Genomic DNA, 23469 nt, shown 5'->3' on the forward strand with positions numbered 1-23469 from the left:
TTGTATGTGTGAAAGTCTCACATCTACAAGCACCACAGTAACAGATCTTTAGGCTCAGATACCACTCAAAGTCTTTTTCTTCCAGCACGCAACAGAAATTAGAAGGAACTTCTACTACAAGAGTCAGTAAAGTTCAGAATTTCCTCCAGATTGACATCTATTTCAATCAAACCTCGTTTTGAATAAGAGTGAGATCAGCTCCATTTACAGTGTTTTGTTAGTTTTGCTTTTTTTTTTTTAATATGTTAATTTCCTTTCATATCTCTACCATTTAATTGCTTAACCGCTTTTCCATTTTTCTTCTGGGCAACAATCCTACTTGTATTCATATATAAGACTCTGATATTTTAGCTCAGAATTGAAGAGAATTCAGTATCTTGATTCATCACTTCTACATTCCACTGACTTCAAATTGCAGTTAGGTACCCAGGCTACCCATATATCTGGTGCCTGCATATAAAATGTGAAATAGACTCAATGCCTTTCCACTAACATCAGTCAAACTGCATATGACCATGTATGTGATGATCTTCCCTCACAGTAAGTGCATTCAAGCAACAAATTATGGGTAGTTTTTACAGGCTGCCAAGCAGGGCTTGACTTTTTTCCTTATCAGCTGATAACATCAGTAATGAAATTTAGTCAGCTCTTCATTATCTTATAAAAACAAAAGGGACTTTTCCTATTAACATCAGGAGAGAAAAGTCTTGCTACGTTAAGACATCTGCTGAGTCAGAAAAAAAGTATCTCTAAACTGCAGCAAGTAGAAAGTCTGATGGCTCAAATTAATTTTGCTGTGCACATCACATAAATCAACCACACAGCATATACATAAATGATCTTACAATAGTGTATCCCTGCTTTTAGATGTGATGAGTATAGCTTAAAGCTTACTGAAGTAAATTACCATGAAAAATAGTGCACTCAATGTAATTTCATTATTTAGAATGCACTATTTTAAACATATGTATGGCACCTGAAGGAAGAATCAGCTTCCAAGGTACCACCAGGAAAAGGGAGTGAACTATTTTCTAAACACTTCTCCCCAGATAAAACAAAGAAAACAGGCTGGTGCCTTGAAATACTGCGAACAAACCCACTCTTCCTTCTAAAGTAAAAAAGCCACCTTTTAAGAGGCATAGGCAGAAGAAATGATTTTGAGAGTTCTTTCTTAAATGCAAGAACATGTGCTACCCTTTGTTTTCCTAACCAATCATGTCTCTAGAGAAAATAAGAGGGTCAGCCTGGGCCCAATTCCTTGCCTGACCCCCTGACATCCCCCAGCACATTTGAAGGTATAACCCTTCACAAATCACAAATGTGCAAGAGGTAAGTGGAACCTTGACTGCGTTCCTTCCAGTATGGTGATGGAGATGATGATGATGATGACGATGGCAGATGCAAAGACCAGAAGTAGAGGTGACATGGCACTCAATCTAATGGATCATTGTTTCCCCCATGAAGCAAACAGAGTAATGAGAAAAGTCCTGTGCAACCAACCTAATTTTGCAGCATAGAAGTGCACACTCTCCCTTTTTCCTGCAGGAAGTATGCAGGGAAGGAAGTGGGTGACTGAACTTTTCCTGTGGCCAGCAGCTGTGCATTGAGCTGCATTCAACATGACACATAAAACCTCTGTCCTGACCTCAGCAAGTTCTGATTTTATAACTTAAATATATGTGCATGTACAGCTGCTTGAATCCTCCTTAAGAAGCTGCATCTATTGCTCTTGTCTTCCAGTATAACCATTTTACTAACATATATCTTAGGTATTAATGCCTCGCATAAAAAGCATAACAGCACATTTGGAAAATAATAGGAGGAAATGAGCAGGATACAAAAAAATATTACGCACAGCAGCTTGTGAAGGTGATGATGAGGATGGTGTTAAGATACCAATAAGCCCTGAGGTAAGAGAGAGCCTCCTGCTCTCTGCCATGGTGGACTCCTTGAAAGGCTCCATTTTGGATGATCTAGGGGCATTGGAGTAAGTCTTGCTGAGCAACTTGTGATTCTTCAATCCATCCAATTCTTCCATTCTAAGGTTACTGGAGTAGGATCTGCTTAAAAGTTTGTGGGGCTTCAAGGTGCTGTTGTGCTCACATCGAGGATCCCCAGAGCACGACCTATTTAACACCTTATGGGGCTTTATATTGATGCACTCCTCCTGCTTGAGAGCTGCAGAGCAAGCACGGTTCAGCAGTTTGTGCGATCTAATAGCCATTGTCTGTTCAGCCCTAGGGTCACTCGACAACGAGCGGCCAAAGGTTCTGTGAGATTTTGTGGCACACACATCCTCCGCCTTCACTGTGCTAGAGCAAGTCCTTCTCAGTAGTTTGTGAGTCTTGGAGATGCCATCGTGTTCTGACTTCAGTTTTGATTTATTTTTACCACAGCCAGGTGGAGGATAACTTGGCGACCTTAGAATAAAGAAGATGGCAAAGTTGGAGAATAATCAGAATGCTGGGCCAAGCAAGCAAAATCACACAGATGTGAACACTAAGTGTCACCTGTCTTTATGTTTTTCACTAGTGATAAATGCAACCCAAACTTTTAAAACATGAACAATTGTATGTAAGACATTTCCAGTACCAAAACAACTTATTCCTAATTACACACAAGCTCAACCATCAAAAAGACAATTAACTACTTATGCAGAAGTTAGAGCTGTGACCTTACAGCTTTTTGTGAAGGTCTCTATGTCTTGAAACAAACCAGTTATTCAAGAAACTATCTGAAATGAAACCCACGTACTATAACACATATTCCTTATCAAAATCTATCTTTTCTATGTAATCATCCTGGCATGATCCAATGAAAGTTATTGTCTTCCGGACATGACATAAAAAATTCTATGTTCAGATCCAATGGAAGATACTATGAGCAGTGAAACTTAGAGACATTAAACCAAATTTAGTTCAGATGAAAAGGACATGATTTTAAAAACCTCATAATAACCTGGGCACTTTGTGAAAGACAAGTTTATACCTTTCTTTCTGGTTTTAGACAAATTCTAACTCAGTAACACCAGAAATGAGAATGTGAGAGACCTAAATCATGAATGCAGAAAACAAAGAACAAAAGGTTTCTATGAAACAACATCACACAAACTGTCATATTTCTGTAAGGTTAATCTTCATCTGTCCTTGCAAAGTAAGAACATGTAACAGGTATGCTGAATCATTTACCCATGTTTTATAAGCAACACCAATCTTCAGAGTACTTTTTTGGTTTGCATCAAATAGAGAAGTAAAAACCCAAGGGAAAGGCTGGCAGGTCTCCCCACCCTGTTAGCAAGTGTTGACAGTGGAGGATGCACGTGGAGACTGCTGATTCACTGCAGCAGCTGGGTCACTATCACCCTCCTGCAGACAGCAGGTAGGAATGGTGTCCTGGGCATAGAGAGGGTCCCTGCATTTTGGCTGAGCCATCTCTGGATTTTGGCTGCCAAATCAAGAGGAGAAAGAATGGGCTGGTTTTGTATGCCCTTTCTGAATAAAACTAAGCTCCAAGCTACAGCCCCTGCTTGGCAGAGGCATTGGGCATGGTAGGGAATGGATAAGCCTTCTATTTTAAACACCATCTTTCCTCCTCTACCTGTGAATAGAGAGACAATCTTTTGTCATCTCTGACATTCCCCCCTTTTTCAATGGGAGTGATTGCTGTATTCCATCTCTTTTTCACACCCTGAATTTAGAATGGCAATATTCATCAAAAAGAACGAATATTCAAAGAAGCATTCAATTCAAATTCAGTAACTGCATTGAAGGGGTGATGTGTCAATCCTCCAGAAGCAGGAAAACACACCAGAGAAAACAGCCAAAATCCTGAAAGAGGTAAAATCAGAGCCTGACTCTACATACTCTTACAACTATGAGCAAGTGGCAGAAATTATATTAATTTCAAATTAACCATTCACAAACTATTTCTTGTGCTTTTTACTGCCTTTGTTCTTTGAAATTCTGTGCCTGCATTTCAGAAGTGGAAAACATTAATGTCATCAAATAGTGGGGAAGGGAGGGTTCCCAGGATCTTGAAAAATCAGTCTTTCATTAATAACCATTCCAGTTTTAAAAAATTAAATATACAAAACTGCTGTAGAAAGAAGAGCTAGACAAACACAGGTTCTTAAAATATACATAACATATGCTATACATATATATTACCTGCACATATATTGCCTTTATTTTTATTCTTGTTATTTAAGTAAAGATACAAACACAACTTAAAATAAAATTAATTATTTCCAGTCCTAAATGAAACATGACTGTTTCAGAGAGCAGAGCAGTGAAATACTCTGGCTTCTAATAATCTTAGAAGCTGCAGCAGTACTTAGTTCCCTCTTGATGTCATGCAATGCAAGGACTGGAAACCCATGAGGTAAGATATAAATAGAGCACTTCTCTGTGGAGAAAAGTCAAGATTTCACCTTGTGAAGTCTGTGGATTTTGAACAGTTTATAGTGATAACAGCTCATTTTCCTTGCTATTACCTGCGCAATGTAGAAAAGATGTGCAGAGGGGATTTCACCTTTTTGTCAGACACCTTCTTATTGTGCGTACAATTAGATTTTTCTTTACTGTTCTTCCACTGTTGTGTAACAAAAGTCTGCATGATTCTGCAAATTAAGAAAGTAAAAAGAAGGTTTTCTCATCCCAGCCAGGACATACTCATTTTTAATACTATGGTCTGAGTGGTCACCATGTAGGTGACAATGCAATGTTCTCACTCTACAGGTGCAGTTTTCTGTCATACAGCTGGATTGATGATCAGGTGCCTCAGCTCCTCAGAAATACCTTTTTTTCCACATACAACTAATTTAACATGGAACTCTTGATGAGAATACAGTCTGTGTAACCAACCACTGCCACTGTAAAAGTTATGCAGACCAAATACCTCTAATGGAGATCTGGAGACAAACTGAGTCAAGAGCATCAAATCCAACTACAGGGGTCTGTCTCTCACATGACTATAGGCTACTGCAAGGCTAAGCAGAACCTGGTTTTCTGACTAATCTGGCAGTGGGGGTCTTAAGAGCAATAAAAGTCAAAGCTGAATTTAGTATGAAAAAAATTAATACCCCAGTGCCTCAGCCATGAGGGACCATTGGGTTCATGGGTATCCTGACTCCTGCTCAGCTATGTCTAACTATGCAGCTGTGTTCTTGAAAATGTCATATGGGAACCTTCGGTAGCTACCCAGTGCACAAATCACAGACAGTGTAAATAGTGAAACACTTGAAGAGACTATTCATTTCAGGGGAGCATTCTTTTTTTCTTCAAAATCATGTACCATAGAGATTTTAATAACTTGCTTCTTTTGTAAGACTATGAAAATGTTGCACTGAATTTCTTAAAACAACAAACAGTAATTACTTTTCCATAGGGGTTTCTTAATGTTGTAATGGTCAGACGCTAAAAAGCCTATATACTTAAAATTTTATTACGTGTACAAAAGCCTATGCAAAAACATGAGTCAGGAAAATGGTATTAAAATGAATTGTACTATGGCCACATGATATTGTCCATTTTTTGAATTATTCTTCCATCTTGTCCTCAAAACATGGATGGCCTAATTACTGTGGTATGTCCTAGAGGTAACCATGAAAGTATAGCTCCCTCAGGGTATGCATGAAGCTCAAGAAGATTCCTGTTTCAAAGGCTTCACCATCTAAGCAGAAACATGAAATTGAACACTCTTAGATATGGTCTTTATAATTTTTATACCTTACATCCTAAAAGGCACCAAAGTGACAGAAAACCCTGGCAAGTAACACAAATCAGGTTTTCCTCAACAGCTGTGAAACCCAAACTTAAAAAAGGCAAATATTGATTTTTACTTTAAGAAAAACAACTTCAAAACACTTTGATCCAACAACCAACCTGACAACATGAATTTTATGCTATTTGACATGGTCCAGAAACTAAAAAGAGTGTAGTATTTGCCTAAAAACAAGGGTTTGCACTTTTCTAGACTTACTTTTTCAGCTGATGTCCCAGACCAAATCTTTCCTTAGTAGAGATCTGAAATACATCCACAGTTGGCACTAGAGAAAAAGGATATTTTGTTGATATATGAACTTACAGAAGAAATGACAAATTCGTGACCATATAAGTCTTACTTAAGGACCCTGTTCTACGCAGAGCTTGACTATAACCAATTAAATTGAAGCTATGACAAAAGTGGGCATGTCATTCAGCATATTAAGAAATTAATAGCCCTTTTTGGAGTATCACCCATGTGTCAGTTTTGATTGGCCCAAAACATCAGTAAAGTATTTTTTAACATCTAGGAGAAATTTGGACCCCTCAGAAGCTGTTGTGGTAGGCCTGAGGAGGTGTCTGAGGGGTGGGGAGAGGCACAAAGATGGCTCCTGTGTGTCCTGAGTGAAAGTTCTGGAAGTTTTTACATCATGTCCAGCAGAGCCAATCTCTGATGGCTCTGAGGCTGATGGAGATGCTGCTGGCCAAGTCTGGGCCAATTAGAGGTGCTAGTTACGCCTCTGTGAAAACATATTTAAGAAGAAATCAAAACAAGGCAAGCACGCACTTTTCACTTCTTTGTAGTTGGAGGAGGAGGAGGAAAAAATATGTGAAGGGAGAACAGCATGGAGACACCAAGGTCAATGGAGAAGGTGGGGGAGGAGGTGCTCTAGTGCTCCAGGCACCAGAGCTGAAAACCCTCTGCAAGCTGTGGTGAAGGCCATGGGGGGAGCAGGAGGTTCCCCCTGCAGCCTATGGAGTCCACAGGGGTGCAGAAATCTACCCACAGCCCACGCCAGAGGAGCAGCCTGGAGGAAGCTGTGATCCAGTTTGGAGTCTCATCGAGTTAAAGCTACAGAGGCCTTGCAAGGGAGAGAAAGGCCTTTTCCTTGCTCCTGGGATGGAAGCAGCCTGGCCTCAACTCGGGAGAGTCTGCACAGCACCTTATGGACAAAAGAACTCATGTTGCAGCAGAATTCGGGCAGGATGTTGCTCATGAGATTGGACCCATGTCAAAGAAGTTCCCAGAGGACTGTCTCTTGTAGGAGGGACCCCATGGCTAAGTAGAGAACCCCTCTCCCTGACTGAACTGACCCGAAAACCTCTCTCACCCTGCCCCCTGTCTGTGTTGCTGGTTTGGAAAGAGGAAAGGGGTGGAGGGGTGAGCAGAGAGACTGCTTCTTAAGAGGGTGGGGGTGAGAGCAGAAAAAAACTGTCTGGAGAGAGAAAGAGAGAGAAATAAGTAGAGATAAAGAGTATTTGTAGTAGAAGAATTGTGGTGATGAATAGATTTATGGATCTGCTCTGTGGACTGAGAAAATACCTCACACACTGCCTCCCCACCCAGGCTTGTTGGTTACAAAAAAGGAAAGGGGGTAAATATTATGGGTTCATGAGAGGGAGGGGGGAGTGAACAAAATAGTGTATAAAAAGTTTATTTTTGCCTTGCATTTTATCCTCCAACTCTGTTAAGTAATTAAATCACTTTTTGCAATTTTAAGCTTGGAGCCTGTTTGCCCTTTCTTCGTGCGTCCTCCTAGCAATTTGATTCTCCTATCTCATTTGATTCATGAGATTGATGTGTATTTTTGCAGGTTTTTTTCTGCAGCAGGAGAAAGTCGAGGTGCCTGGCGTTTAGTCAGAGTCAAACCCCGACACCCAATACAACTCACAATTTTACAAATTGAATTTTTCCAAATGTATCTCTTCCCACCCACTTTTTCACAAAAATCTATCTTGTTTTATATAAATATATATATATACTATGCAAATATCAAGAAGCATCAGATTAAGTGTATCTGGACTGACAATTCATCTCGCCTAATCGCTTAAACTTTTTTTCCAAGTAAGTAGTCTAGACACAGTAGAGTTACTGTGGCTACGAAGAAAGCCCAGATTGAAACTGAATTTATTAGTATCTGGGTTTTCTTTCTGGGGGTGTTTTAATACTAGATCCAAAACCATAATCTAAGTGTCTGATATATGAATTCCAGTGGCCAAGGATTACCCTGGAATTTCCTCAAGGCCCATCCTAATACTGGTATATTCATATTCATCTGTCAGAAATTGAAAATGTACAAGGTAAAGGATGGGAATTAGCTAGTGGCATTACTAAAATCCTTTAATAACATTTGCTAGATAGAAGTGGCAGATGGAATCCAGTATTTGTTGAGAGAGCCTCAGGTCCTCAAGGCAGGTCAACAGCCAATGCATATTACAAGCACAAACAGACTTCATATATTGTATTGCAAAATATGATAATGACTAAAGTAAAATAAAAATGGAATGAAAACAAAAAATCTGGGGTTTGTTCCAATTTTATTAGAAATGGTGAATCAGTATTTTGATGTTATTCTCACTGCTCAGAAAGCCAGATTTTATTCAGAATATCAAAGTTTATACTTTAATTTTGCTTTGATAGATTAAATTTTATTCTAAAATACAATATATCTAATTTGGACATGCAATTTAACTTAGTTCAAAGCTCTGAGCTACCCCTTCTCTAATGTTATTATTCAAATAACATAAAACATAAACTCATCTTTTAAATACAAACTGATGATTTTTTGCAGAAGGCATGAATGATTTTATTAAGTATATCTCTGGATTGTCAAATTTCAGACACACTGCAGGGGGCTCGTGCGATGGGGAATACTTTAAATTAGAATCATCATATGTAGACCAGCAATCTTACAATGTGACATCTAGACCAAAATTTTTGTCTAGACTCTACTTTCAGAGGAGACATTCTGATACCTCCAGTGGCTGATTCATCCTAAAACAGATTTCTAAGGCATGAGGGACAAACTCCCACACAGACATACTGAAGCAAGCTATTGACTAGAAGAAGTATCTAAAATCAGTGTATTGCACAGCTACAGGGTGGTGTCCATATCTCCTGCTGTGCTTTGGAGTGTACTGTGTTTCTATTTCTCAATCAACAGAATGCAGTATAGGAGAAAAAGATATAGCATAAAAGTCTGGCCAAATAGTCTCAATAAAACATATCCAAGGCAGAAGAGAAATATACAGAATTAACACAAAAGAGGGTGGATCTCACTGTGCTTTGCTTGAAAGTATATGGCTGCATGGCTGCAATAGCAGCTGAGTTAATAAAAGCAATATTTTATGTACACTTGCCTGTGGCCCTGATCCTGCCTCTCTCAGTACTCAGGCACTGCCACAGCAGCTCAGCTGCAGCACTGCAACTAAGCTTCCCACCTGAACCTGGTCAGCAGTGCAGGACATATATTCTGTTACTTCTCATTTCTCAATGCACACTGCTCTTCACACTTCACCTTCCCTTATTTGCTGCACTTTTTAAATTACATTTTGACAGAAATGTTCTGAACACTCACACTGCTTCTTGCTATGGTGAATAGATATTTTAAGTTCTGAATATTTACAAAAATGATTGAAGTAATAAATCACAGACAAAAAGACTGAAGTCAAGGGGAAAAGAAGATTGGTATAATGAAATACTTATTTGAATGAACAGAATATAGCGAAGATTGGTATAATGAAATACTTATTTGAATGAACAGAATATAGCTTATAGTTAGAATCGTCAGACAACATATCCTATAGAAATAGATCATTGGGACAGATTTTGCTAAACATAACTGGAAATATCTATTCATTTTCCAGAGGCAGAATTCTACCACAGATAAGAGCTTGAACTGACAGCCTGTACTGCGAGCATCCAAAGCAGGGCAAGTTATTATCCAAACTGAGTCTGACTTGGCACTGTAAAAATATATCTGAAGTTGACTCTGGCATATGAATGCTTCCAAATCTTAAAAATCTGTTGATTCTTCATGAGCTTGACCATTTTTCTCTCATGAGGAAACTTTACTCACTTAAAAACTCATTCAAATCTAAAGATTTCCAGAGTTCACATACATAGAAGCCAGAAGCTGAAAGGCTGATTACCATAGCCTGCTTCTTCCAAGTTGCATGAAAAAGGACATGTTAATGTTCTGCACAGGTCTGTGTAGGTCATTATCAGCTATATCCCATCTGTGCAGAGGATATTTGATTTCCAAAATTAGGAAACCACATTTTAGAAACTGTAGATCTTTATTCCTTAACCCTGGTTCCTAGGGGAAGCAGTTGCATCTCAAAGGACATCAGGAAAACAAGTTCCAAAAATCAACCTGTGAAAGTTTAAATTAGATGCCTGTGTTATTAGGAAGGGCCTAGCCATGCAAATGCATGTAAACCTAATTTCAAATCAACAGGACTCCTCTCAGCAGTAGAACTAAGCACGTGTGGGGTCAAATATTTGGTAGGGAATGAGTATCTGTCCCATGGCTCAGAATGGACACCACACAAGGCACGAGAAGAATACGCAATTGACCAACCTGGACCATTTAGGTACTGTGTAAGTGAACAGTGCAGTCGCACTATTATAGGCTCTGTGCGAATTACATCCCAAGCCACAGCAATCTCCTCCTAGTTTAAGACAAAAAGAAAACAACAGAGATCATTAGCCATCATGAGGAACTGCTGCTTTTTGTCAGTATACCTTAGGGTTGCTATAAACACCATCCATCCATCTACCCCATTGTTCAGTACCTACTCCAACATTACATTTTGGGCTTAGGAAAAATTATTGCATGTCAGTGCCTCCAAGAGCAGTGTCAGGCTGCTTCCAGCTCTTGAGTGAGCTCATTTAAACCAAGCAGAGATTTATACACAACACTGCATGTACAGTAAAAGCAGACACATTCCCATCTACCAACAGGTACTGCTTCAAAGCTGAGAAGCAAAGGAGCAAAAAAGGCAGAATAGAAACTAGCCCCCTAACAGAGGGCAAAGGAAACTTTTGCTCCTTAAAACTGGCCTAAATAATTCAAGGTTTGATCAGATTTTCTTAAAATACTGTTAAGGGTCAATAACTGTCTTATGTGCTGTGTTGACCTGAAAATAGGACATAATCTGTGCAGAAGCTGATGATGCCCTTGAAAGTTCTCATTTTTGTTCTTTATATAGTGGCCAGGAAGTTCCTGCAGATGAGGTGAGGAAATGCGAAGCTAATGACAGCAAAACAGAAGCCATGCTGCCAGTCAACAAACAGCACCACTGTCCTGTGTCTCCTGTGCCAGCCAAGCTTCTCTCCAATCTGTGTGCAGGAGCACCCACCCAAAGTCCTCCTCCCTTCAGGACTGTAAGAAGTGCTTTCACCTGACTCATGTCTAGGTTAATATTAAAAAAAAACCCAGAAAAACAAGCGGGTATTTAATTTATATTTATTAAAATGCTTACCATTCACAAAAAACATGTTTGGAAGGAAATACACGTGGCAAATAAAAGCCTAACACAGCATTTTAACAGTGTGATCATAAAATGAAAGGAAACCTAACCACATCAATCAATAATGTGACACCCACTTGTGGAGATCAAGTCTCCAAAAAAGGAAAGTATCAGTGGTTGTCTAGAGAGTCTGATGTGTAGCGAAATTAAATGGGTATTAATGTTCATTGTGTAATTCTGTGATTAGATTACTTACATCAAGAAAGCTAACATCAATATGTAGATCAATATCTACATCATCAATGGCTCCATATTCCCTGAAAGGAAAGAATTACATTACATTAGCACTCTTTAAGAGTAAGTACTCCTCAATCCAGGAGTACTTACCACATGGAAGATTTTAGAAAGGATAATCTTATCTGTAAAATCAGAATAGTTATAAAATACACATTTACATAGATTGGATCAATATTCCCAGTGGGTGACCGTCTGCTGCACTTAAAAGCTTTTTCAGAGGATCTTGCTTAAACAGGCTAAGTCTTTTCTACTAATTGCCTCAAAGTCTCTCCATTGCTGCTCTGTACTTCTGTCTTGTGTATTGCACATATAAAAGAAGAAAAATTTATAGTCACATGCTCCTCCCATTTCTGACAAAACCCTTGTTAATTTTCAAAATTATTTCAGCAGCCAGCAACCTAAAAATAGGCTTGAGATAAATCATTGAAGACAAATACAACATAAACTAGAGGGTGGAATGTTATACCTGGGGATTGTTTCATACATTCAAGCATTTCTTTGTAAAAATAAAGACTGCCTTGTAACGTGCTCAAGGCAATAGTTATCCTTCTTATCTGTTACATGTAGTGTTGCAAGGTTTGGACTTAACAGGCATTTCATTGCCATCTGAAATTTTACATTTAAATTGTGGCTTTTCTTCCTCTTATTTCTTGACTCAATCTGATTGCCCTCCCCAAACACACCTGAAGGCTTCTGAAAAATGCAGCTAGAAAATACTTATATAAACACCTGAACAAAAAACTGTTTTCCTTTTCATTTAATTTATTTAAGTGGACGATACTGTAAAAGTACTATCTCTCAATTTCTCACAGACTAGTTTCCAGTCGCCAGGGTGCTTTTAACTTTACACTGCATTTCTGTGCTTGTTCTCACAGTGACTTCCATGCTTTTCTATTAAACTTGACTAAGTGCACAGTCACAGTTGTGCATAAATAAGTTGATAAAGCAATTATAAGAAATACTAAAATGTAATTGATTCGTACCAAAGTGACCTCTCAGCCATGATAGAGCTCAGTTTGCACTGGAAATCGCTTGAGCTCTTGCAAACTCTGGTGAGTGGAACCCCTTCCACCAGAACTGAGCAACCCAATGCTTCTCTCTGGTCAGGGCAAACCCAAGTTGTCTCTCTAGATCAGGTCTGTCCACACATGGCACACACAGGGCAAGTAAATAGCAGGACAAAGCTGCATTACAGGACTTCCCAGCCACCTTTAGAGCTGCTCCAGTGTCACCTCACCCTCAGCTCTACAGGCACTCACTGACCTCACACAGCTCACTAAAAACCTGGCTTTGAACAGTGAGGCTCTCCTCCTACTGAATGGCTCAGCCACTACACTGCGTGACAGTGGCATCAGGCTTTTTTTGTTCACTTTCCAGAAGATCCCAACATTGTTATGCTATCTTCAGCAATTTTTATGAATGCAGGCTGGTTTTACTCACAATACTGAGATTCAAAAGGCTGTAAACAAGAATCATTTTATAAATTAAACACAGGAATGGTTAAACTAAAGGAACAGAAATATTAGTTGAAGAAAGAATAAGATAAAAATTAGTTTTAACTGTGACATCTCAATACTCCCTGAAATCCCTTTGCCCCCACGCCAGTATCATCTTAGAATATGGATTTTAGACACATTATGCTGACGCTAGTTTTAATTTCCCAAGCTCACAGTGAGGACAAAAATGTTTTATTCCAACACTGCATCTTATGATCTCCTGTCTACAATGGCTTCATCAACACATCTTGATTTTGAAGCTCCCACAGGTCCTCGGTCCATAAATGAATAAGCAATGTAAAAAGATACCAAAGAGTTTGGATCAGTTGGATGGATCACTTTCTTGGGCCTTTTGTGCCCAGATGTCTAAGGGCAGTGGTGAAAAGCATGCATAGATACAGGAACTTCACTTCTACATGTACAACTGATTCTGTGACAGGAAGAGATTACCAAAAGGAGGGTCAACTGTCTAGGAAATATGACTCTTAGTGGGTGTGTTTGTCAGACAAACTTGCCTCTTCTCAGAGAATGGAGCCGCACAAGAGGGATGAAAATGAATGCTTAAAGCTGTGGGGCTTATTTCCAGAATTTACAAGTATTTTCAGCTGCAATAGAGTGGATGAAGCTTTGAAGTTTTATACATGTCAAAAGCAGCCACAGGTGCCAGTTGCTACTACAGTGAGCTCAAGGGGATCACAGGGTTTCCAGTGGAACAGCTGATTGAATATAAACTACCTGCATTAAAGTTTCTGAAAGGTTACGTATAATGTTTCAATTTTAGGAGCTTGAAGAAACCTATTATGAGGGTATTCTCAATTTCATAGTTATCAGTTTGGCAACTAAACAATCTCATTCCTTTCCTAAACCTACATACAACTATTCAGATTTCAGTTCCCCAGGTTCCTGAAGTGCAATAAATTTCCATTTAATTTGAAAAGGTACAGTACACCATAGCTGTAGGCATGCTCTCTTCTTCTTCTTACTTAGCTTGTAAGGCAACTCTGATATTTTCCCTGCAATACATCTGACAGGTCTGCTACATCTTATCTACCTGTTATTTTTATGAAATTATTAAGATTGCATAGATAGAAAATGAAGTTATAAAATACCTGAGACATATTAAAATATATATACTACACAGACATGCGCCATGGCAGAATCATGCACACTCATACATGCCCACCAGAATTTTTCTGTACTCTTAGCATTGCACATCTGACTGAGGTTCCACTACTTCCCTGTGTAGGATACTCTAGATTGTCACAATTATAAATCTTCTAATATTCTCTAATCAAACCCTAGCTTCTTACTTTCTGTCTCATGATGACAATACAGAGTATCTGATCACTCCTACCTACAAAAAGCTTTTTTGAAGAAGAAAAACTGTTATTGTGTCTTCTCCCTCTCTTTTTCTTCTAGACTAGACAAATTCAATTCCTTCAGTCTTTCCCTAGGGAAAATATTTATTAAATCTCTTATCATTCCTCTTGTTCACCTTCAGGGCAAAATACAGAATATGAGAGAAAAGGAGTTTAACAAGGGTTTAGAGAAATGTTGAAAAGTAATTTACAACAAAACACAACTGTCTGACTACAGCTGCAAAAGACAATGATGTTTTAGAACAGGGCTGTTCTCAGCACAGATACTTGTACCCATACTGAACCATTAAAAACAATACCAAAAACTCCAGCATTGATGCTAGCTTGCAGCACTCCCTCCTTTTGTCCCACAACATGCAGAAATCACCAGAAAATACCTGTGCTTTGGCCGTCAGGGAAGGTCCATATGGAACCCAATCTCCAAAACATTAAAGCTTCCACAGCACAGAAAGGCCAGTGACATACCTGAGAGATACTGCATTAGGTCCATAGATCTCTCTCACTGCTGTCAAATCAGCCTCAAGCTGTGGGTGCTTGTGAAGTTCTCCATCATAGCTAACCTGTTGGGGAAAGAAAAATATCTTGGGAATTCTGTATTTCATGTCTGGCACCTGATTTAGACTCTCAAAGGTTCTCTCTGAAAAATATGTTGCATTAAGATTCCTTAACACCACACTCATAAAGGACAAGTTGAAGCCCTGAAGCCATCTAATTTGCTAAGTAATAAGATTTTCGAAGCAGGCATCTTTGCTTTGAAATGTTTTGAGGGTACTCCTACTGTTTGTGGGAAGAGAAGCTGCAAAGGACTCATCTGTCCTATTTTGTACCAGGGTTTGTTCTGGGACATTTGTGTATTTTTAAAATGTTAAGTAGGATAAGAACCAGATCTCCTCATTCTTGTCATCCTACACAGCCACTCCATGACAAAGGTTTGCTTGCTCTTGTTTGTTGTCACACTCACATATATACTAGACAAAGAATGGCTTGGGCACAAGAAAAGCATGAAACTATTCTCTATACTCAGCACCTCAGCATCTAAATTACTTTTTTAGTTTACTCACTGCCTGCATTCTACCCACCAGTGAAATAATATGAGATGAAAAAAAAAATTAAAATAATATCTTCCTATGCTAAGCATTTTACCAGAGAACATATAAAGGAACATCTACTTAGACACTGCCCACCCCCTTTTCTTTTTTCAAACTCTACATGTAAAATGGAAAAAGTTACATTAGTGCTTACACTAAAATGCAAAACTTAGGTGGTTTGGTTGGACTACATGAAGTCAAAATAATTGATATCCTCCGGTCTTCTACAAGGTCCAAAATACTTCTCTGGGCACCTTACAATGTATTCATCATCTACTGTTTCCTTCTTTTCAAACAAAATGATCCTAATTGTACAAACCTAAATCTACATCTTTACAACAACTAGAATGATAGTAATTCTATAGAAGTTTAATGAACTCCTAGATTCAGAAATGAATGTAGGATTTGGTCCGTACCTTTGACAAATTCAGAGAGCAAAGCAATAGAATGTATATGTAAATATATGTATCTCATTATACAAGAATTCCTGCAGAGAATTCTTGTTATTGCAGAGCCACATTCAACTGCAGTACTGCTTTTTCCATTTGTACATCCAAATATGTTGGAAACCAGTGCTGTGACACTTTCAACTCTGATATTTAGAGATGTGCTTTTCAATTCAATTATTTTCAATAGTATTAAAATATTAATCAGATGACCACCTTTTCACATGTGAAAATTAGCAGAGAGCAATTTGATTAGACTTAGACCTAGAATTCTTTAAGAATAAGGCACAGAATGCATCAGCATAGCAAGGGCATGCATTTTTCAGAGATAATAATGATAATCATGACCAGAAGGTTAAAAAACAAGTATCCTTCTTTTGTTTGGGCAGGCATGTCAGAACAATTTTCCAAGTAGAAAAGCATGGGAAGAAAACCTTTATTGTAATTTTTTTTTTCACTTTAGGTAGGGAGAAAACAATCCTTTTTACATGCTCATTACTCAAAGAAGAATTCTTTAAAGATGCGTAAATAATTGCTGTCCTGCTTCCAAAGAGAGCACAGCAATCATTTCACAAATAGTAGCTGTGGTGCACTTGCCACCTTTGTTGGTCCTAACCCAGATTTTTAAATCAGTGTTATGTTTCAATAATAGTAATACACAAAAGGAACACTATGCAGAACACTAAACTGCTCAACATAATGCTTTTTCTAATCTACTTTCTCGTGATAAGAGGCTATGAACCTAAAAAGGAAACAAAGCAGTGCTCTGGCAAATTTTAGACCACAGTATGGTACTTCCCACCCCTGAATTAGTGCCACAGACACATTGATGTACACAGAGGAGACTGCCAGAGTTTTGTATTTCTGCATTTTCAAGTATGTCCTGTAGCTGAAGCACAAGAGACATGCAGAGAGAGAGCCAAAGGCAGTAATATTTCTGTTTTCATCTCCTGTTCTTATTTACAAATGTAGAAGATAAAGATTCAAAGCAAGAATTAATAGAGTTGCAGAAAAAGTGAATATAAAAGCTAAAAAATCTGATAACTTTGCTTTGATTGAAAGGTCTGTGTTTAGAAAGTCTCTGCTTTTAATCTGAGACCTTATTCAGATTTTTTGACAAAAGGTTGCTTTTTAAAAGGAGATTAAGTGATTTACAAACCTAAATCCCATTGAAAATCAATAGGTCTTAGACTATTGAACCACTTAGCTACTTTAAAGTATTTATCCATTAAATCCTTAGGGAGGATTACAAGCAGGTGCCTAGGAAGTGGATACAAACATTTAATTTACTAGCAAAAGGTTGCATCTTCTTTTCACTACCCATCAAACACTGTTTCCCATCTTCCATGGTCCTTGTTTCAGCAGCAGCAGCTCTCTTGTCTTTCCAGCTGTATCCACTTAGAAATGCTAAGAATTATCCCTGACCTCCATCTTCCCCAAAAGTATTGCACACAATTACTCTGACATCTCTTCCCTTTATTTGCCAAAGTCAGTATTTTTGTCTCCTTTCCCTGTGGGCATGGCACACACTCATGTCACATGAAGGAGCCTGCCTTGCTTGCTCCTTACAAACACAGTCAAACCTTTTGTCTCCCCAATACACCTGGTGCCCACTTAACAACTCCTACAAACACTTTGCTTGAAAAAGTATTCTTCTTTTTTGTCTTCCGAGGGACTTTGCTCATTACGTGATTTCCTATTTCTTTTCTGAGTCCTCAGCATTATTTTTTAACTCTAAATGTCTTCTTTAGACTTTTGTCTTTTTGACCATGAAATTTTAAATTAAACATGTCCTTTTTTCCTCTTTTCAAACAGACTCTCTGTGATGTCTTTTTTTTTTCTGTTCTCCATATTTTGCTTTTCTGATATTCTATATTCAAGACATTCATAATCAACTGACATTTTGTTTTTGTTGCAGACATGATTTTTTTTTGCCACTACTATTCCTTCAGTTAGATGTATTGCCTTAAAGACAATGCAACATAATCTAGTTTCCATTTTAATATAAGGCACTTAAATTCTAACCATTCTTGTCTATTACACAGCTATTTTACACCTTTTAAAATGATGTACTGCTATCTGTGTTCATATCTCACAGGGAGCATTAATATTTTTTCATTCCTTTGGGCACTGCCAGGCATCCTTCACCAAATGTATTAGCCCTGGTTCAAGAAATGAGCACTCCCAGCTGTTTTCTGCCTTTTCCTTCACCTTCAGGTTACTGCCCTTTCTTGAGAGTTGAAAAATGAAGCCAGTACATGCGACTCATCACTACAGGCCAGGATCAGAAGCTTTTTCCTCTCAGGCAGATTAAAATAAGACATCGCTCTCTGCTGTGAATTATATGTATGGTTCTCCCCAGCACTCCACAGCATGGGGCTGTAGGAGTCGGCAGCTGAAGGAGGCAATTCCTGCAGCCATTTCTAAAGCAAACATGAGTTAATTCCCCATGTTAACTATTTCAGACAATGAAAACACACTGTTTCCCTTCTAGTTTCAATATAACTTTTAAAAGCCTTTCAGGGGCATGGGGTTTTTTTGGTTGCCTGGGTTTTTGTTTGGGGTTTTTTGTTTTTTGGGGTTTTTTGGTACTGTTTTTGTTTACTGGGTTTTTTTTGGCAATTCCACATGAATTTTGAGTTCTAAGCCCACTGCACCATAGGCTGTGCAAGAGAAGAGGCTCAGCCATGTCCTGCTGGTCAGCATCCCACGCTCTCTGCACCGACCCACCCTGCTGGCACTGCTGCCCTGCTCCCACAGCCTTGGCTCTGCACCCAGCCCACGGATGGCTCCAGCCTCCTGCCCGAGGCAAGGGACAACTTTCACAAACAGCCACCAGGATTCGCTAGAATGCTCATCGGAATGAACTGCTCTAATAACGTAAGCGAGGAATTATTCCTTGGGGCGACGTTTAGGCTAGAAAACAAAAAAATCTGAATAAAGAGACTAGCAGCATGAAGCACAGTGCAAAAGGAAAAGGCGCGAAAAGATTTTACTTCCCAATACACAAGAGAATGTATTAATTAATTCAGCTGGAGGAACAAGAAGGAAAGACATAGAGCAGTACAATCATCTAAAATATGCAGCATTTTTCAAGGTGAATTTTACTCTAGAGCTCAGAAAAAGAAAGAACTACTGCTTAGACCAAAATTGTTTTGTAATAACCATTTTCACCATAAAAATGCAATGCTCTTTACTTTAAAAAATGGCAATCTTCCAGTAGGAAACAGATTTGGATCCAGCCTGACTTCCCATTTGTATCAATAATAGGATAAGCTTTACAGAGTCACTTATCTGTTTCCTGGAAGTAAAGCAACCAGCTTCTATTTTCAAGCTTTCTGAAGGGTATTTGCTTTTTCCACTCTTATAGCTTTGCAGATGTAAACAAAGTAATCTTATTTTGAATTCGATGTAACACATTCGCTTTTAACACATTCAGTATTTCTGCTACAAAATGCTATGTATATATAGATGCCACTCTACTCAATGTTGAAAAAACGTAAGAAATTAAGTAGTATCATAAATTTATAATGGAATGAACATAAGAACTCTCAAATATTACTTTCCTGGAACTTGTGCAAAAAATTTCCCGCATTACCTGTCCTCCATAATAAAATTCCTCAGAGTCATTATCTCCTTCAGAGTCTTCTTCAACTGCGCTGTTGTGCCGTGACTCCTTAATGGAAAAGGAACATTAGCAATGATAAAAGTAATATGTTGACCTTTCATTTATAGCTCTAAATGTAACTACAGGAATTATGTTTTTACAAGTAAGTTCATAGCATGCTTTCTGAAGAGATCTTTTAGTATAATTTTTCCAGAGGACCCATTTTAAGAATAGTGAAATACCCGATGAAACAAGCACCTAGTACAGGGTACATAAAAACACCCTGAGTATATGTTGGAGAAATAATACTTATGTGGTTACAAACACAGCATGGTATTTTAAAGAACTGGATATTTCAGCAGACTATGTGGGGATAGTTCACTCTGTGCTTTTGCTAAACTAAGCATAACTTTCCCACCAAGAATGCTTCTGGACATAGATCTTTTGCTGTGTCAGCAACCTACTGCAATTTTATTTTACTTTATTCTTGTACATAAACTCTAATAGTTCCAGGAAATATTCCAAGTTCAAGCATGGAATATGTAATGTTTCCTTCTGTAAAAACTGACACACTGCTGCTTAATTATTATTTTTATCAGAAGTACCATGCTGGTGCCAGGAAAGCTCAAACTTGATTTTCTGCTCTGAGACAATGAAAAGCAAGGATTAAAAAGTCCCATGCCTACCTCAGTAAAACCTGCTCTAAATAGGCTGCTTTGTGAATAACATAATCAAGTAAACAGAACTGATCCTGGTACCAACTGCAACTCAGTGTGAGATTAAATGTCATATTCTGTTTCCCACTACTGGAATGTTTACTTATAATTATTATATAATTGCTTTGAGAGAGTAATTCTTGTTTCCCACAATGCATGTATTATTTCTATGCCCTATGCTGACTAGTAGCCACTAAAGAACACCTGTTACAATTGTAATTCTTCACTTCCACCTGAATATAATGTATTAACCTTTTTTTTTTAATTCATGTCCTACACAGACCTGTCATAATGGAATAGAAATAAGGTATATGAATCAAAAAATAGATGTTACACCTAAATTCCACAGCCATTAATGTCAATATGTATATGCATTTATCACTAATTTCTATGGTCAAACATTGTAATCCCATTTTTCTACCTCTGCCTCTTAATTCCTGCTGTCTTCACTGTGTGTATATATACAGTGTAAAAACCGTGTTCCATCCAATCTCATGGCAATTTTTGACAAGCCATAAAAATTATTTCTGCTTCTACTTCACTGAAAATAAATAAAATTACTTTAGTCTTCTTTGTTTTGTAACAAAATTACCTCAGAGGGAAGTCTGTTTCCAAACAGAAATCAACTGAACAAAAATTCCACACAAAAAAATAGAAATTAAACTCTCACGTTAGAATAGAGAGAAACTCATCATATCCTAACCAAGCCTTTAACTGTCTAGTCAACAGAAATTGTCAGTCTTAGAGACTTTTTATAAAGGGTTTTTTTCAGTATTTTCACATTTAAGAACCAGATTCCACTAAAAACAAAATACAAGCTCAAACTCAGTCCTACAGAAGCTAACTATATTTCAGACTTTTAATAAAATGGGTAAATTCTTCCCACACTTGTTTGGTTTTTTTATGTTCACAGACCACTGAATACAATGGAGAGACAGCAGAAGCAAAGTATTTTCTGTGCAGTTTTTCAGCTCAAATGAGGTTTCATTTACGGAAAGAAAGATACACATGGCATCTAGGCATGCTTATCTCCCCTTTCCAGGATCAAGAAACTCAGCACCCACCCTTATCAGAGGAAGTCTTTAAATCAAGCACCGGGAGTCCCAAGAATGCTCAATTTCTTGTTTGAGGCAGGAGCCTATGGGGGACCTTCCCTGAGGCCATAACACTGTCAAACCCCATAGATTGCACATTAGTGCCACTTCTCTGTTAATGTCCCAGTGAGACTGGCCAGAAACCTGTGCTAGAGGCACAGGACAAACACCACCATGACAGGAGAATCCTGATCCTCCAGACCCTGCTCATGGTGAGAAGTCACGCAGAGCTCTGGAGTCTGCTGTGGGATTGCTGCAGCTGCACCAAGAAGCAGTGAGTGAAGTAACAGAGACATGGCCCTGTGTGCCAGAGTAGGTTAAAAGGTGATGGAATCATTATCTGCTTCTCTATGAGAGCTGTAGGGGCTGGCAGAGTCTATAATACTGTTGAAAAAAAATGAAACAAATGCCAAAAACATATTTTGTAGGATACGAGGAGAACATCTATCTGAACTAAATGAATCACTGGTTAATCTGGGTATGAAACACAGAGAAATATTCTCACCTTTTAAAACATGTAAATATGCAGAGACTGATTAAGCACATTTTGATAGTAGTCTAAGGGAAACATTCATATTTTACTACTTTCTTTTGCTTAAGATAAATTCTGTTAAAACATGCATACAAGAAATACATACCTCTCCACTCTCTCTCTGTAATTTTGACTTTATGGATAAACAATAGTTGACATCACTGGTTTTTCTTAATTCTTAAAAGAAAGAGGAAAATAGGGAACATATGTGAAAAAAAAAAGTGAAATAGTTTTGTATATGCAGACTTGGAATTCTTAGTGGCAGTAGCAGAGCAAATAAGGAAGAAAAAGTTACAGAAATGAAATGCATCAAAGAGTTAACAATGCAACAGTCTAAAATTAGGAAGCCCCTACTTCCCAGAAGTTTTTTTTCAAAGTGTGAATTGAAACTCAGCTGATCCATCTAGAACATTTTCCCAATTTGTGAGTTACAGTCTAGTGTCATTCATTAATTTTGTATAATTTAAAAAAGAATGAAAACCCAAAACCCCTCAGGAAAATAAAATCTTCTGTATAAAAGATAGGTTTCTACTCTATTCTAAATTACAGGCTTAATTTATATTCAAATTAAAGAAGTACTTGCAAGTAAAACTCTCAAACTTCTGATTATAATAGCAAAGTTTTGCTTGTGTGCCACTGCAACAACTTCAGTAAAATAACTCTTGATTTACATCTGTACAAATGAGATCAGAAACTGAAGATCATACTGGACTTCCTGCAGAATTCAAAGTAATTCTAGGTTATGCAAGGAAACGCCCTAAAGAATTATAACAATAATAAAAAATTACAATGTCAAGTGTTCCTATCTGAAGAACTGCCAGAATTAAGAGTGCTCTGTGCAGCTTCTCCCGCAGCCTAAAATAATCAGGGAATCTGTCTGCTAGAATCTAAAATGTCTCCATGGAGTATGCACAAATCATTGTTAAATACTGCAAAAATGTGCCTGTATGTCTGACAAGCACACCCTTTCATGTATCAAGTACTTTTTGAAAATAAGAATGTAATTTAAAATGAGAGGTTCTCAAAATCAGTGGGAAAAAATAAATCATTTTTCTATAGTCGAATTTACTGAAACAGCTGAACCATTTTGTTTGAAATTTCCTGAAATAATTCACCAGAGGCAGTGGTAGTTATAGACTGTTTCATCTGCAATGGTGAAGATTTAGTGAAGTTTTAAGCAAGTGGTCATGAAAACTCATAATTGGAAAGTACTAAGCACCTCTACCTGTATTCAAGGGGAATTGCTTTAGCACAAGCTGCAAGACATTAAAAGAAAAAAATACAGTCTGCACACAATTGTGGTGATCCCCATAAGAAATATTTTAACTTCTTTTATTCTGAAGTGTAGGACGATTTACTAGAACAAGACTGAAAGAAAATAGCAAACTGTACAGCTGAACACTTTAACATATCTTCCTTTAAGAGCAGACAACATGTTATCTTTCCTCCAAAATTATGAACTTCATAAAACTCTCTGGACATAGAATTACCTGTAGCAATTTGGTGGAAAATTACTGGAATTGGCTCTGTTGTAACTAACACATCTTCATCGTTATCAGAACTGGAAACGTAAGGCC

The 23469-nt window shown here is 38.0% G+C and overlaps 1 protein-coding gene across 1 annotated transcript in view; it reads right to left on the bottom strand.

The window, feature by feature from the left end:
- The window catches only part of PARP8 (poly(ADP-ribose) polymerase family member 8), a 123803-nt gene that overhangs the window by 41427 nt on the left and 58907 nt on the right, over positions 1–23469 (bottom strand). Inside the window, exons 4-12 of the mRNA XM_085043262.1 lie at positions 23383–23466; positions 21999–22069; positions 19542–19619; positions 14875–14969; positions 11494–11554; positions 10346–10436; positions 5980–6046; positions 4493–4618; positions 1856–2420 (exon numbers count right to left, since the gene is read on the bottom strand). Of these exons, the coding sequence (XP_084899388.1) occupies positions 1856–2420; positions 4493–4618; positions 5980–6046; positions 10346–10436; positions 11494–11554; positions 14875–14969; positions 19542–19619; positions 21999–22069; positions 23383–23466 (1238 nt within the window). The remainder of the gene's footprint in view (positions 1–1855; positions 2421–4492; positions 4619–5979; positions 6047–10345; positions 10437–11493; positions 11555–14874; positions 14970–19541; positions 19620–21998; positions 22070–23382; positions 23467–23469) is intronic.

Source organism: Lichenostomus cassidix, chromosome Z, assembly GCF_008360975.1.
Source record: "Lichenostomus cassidix isolate B80296 chromosome Z, HeHo_3.0, whole genome shotgun sequence".
Taxonomy (NCBI): Eukaryota; Metazoa; Chordata; class Aves; order Passeriformes; family Meliphagidae; genus Lichenostomus; species Lichenostomus cassidix.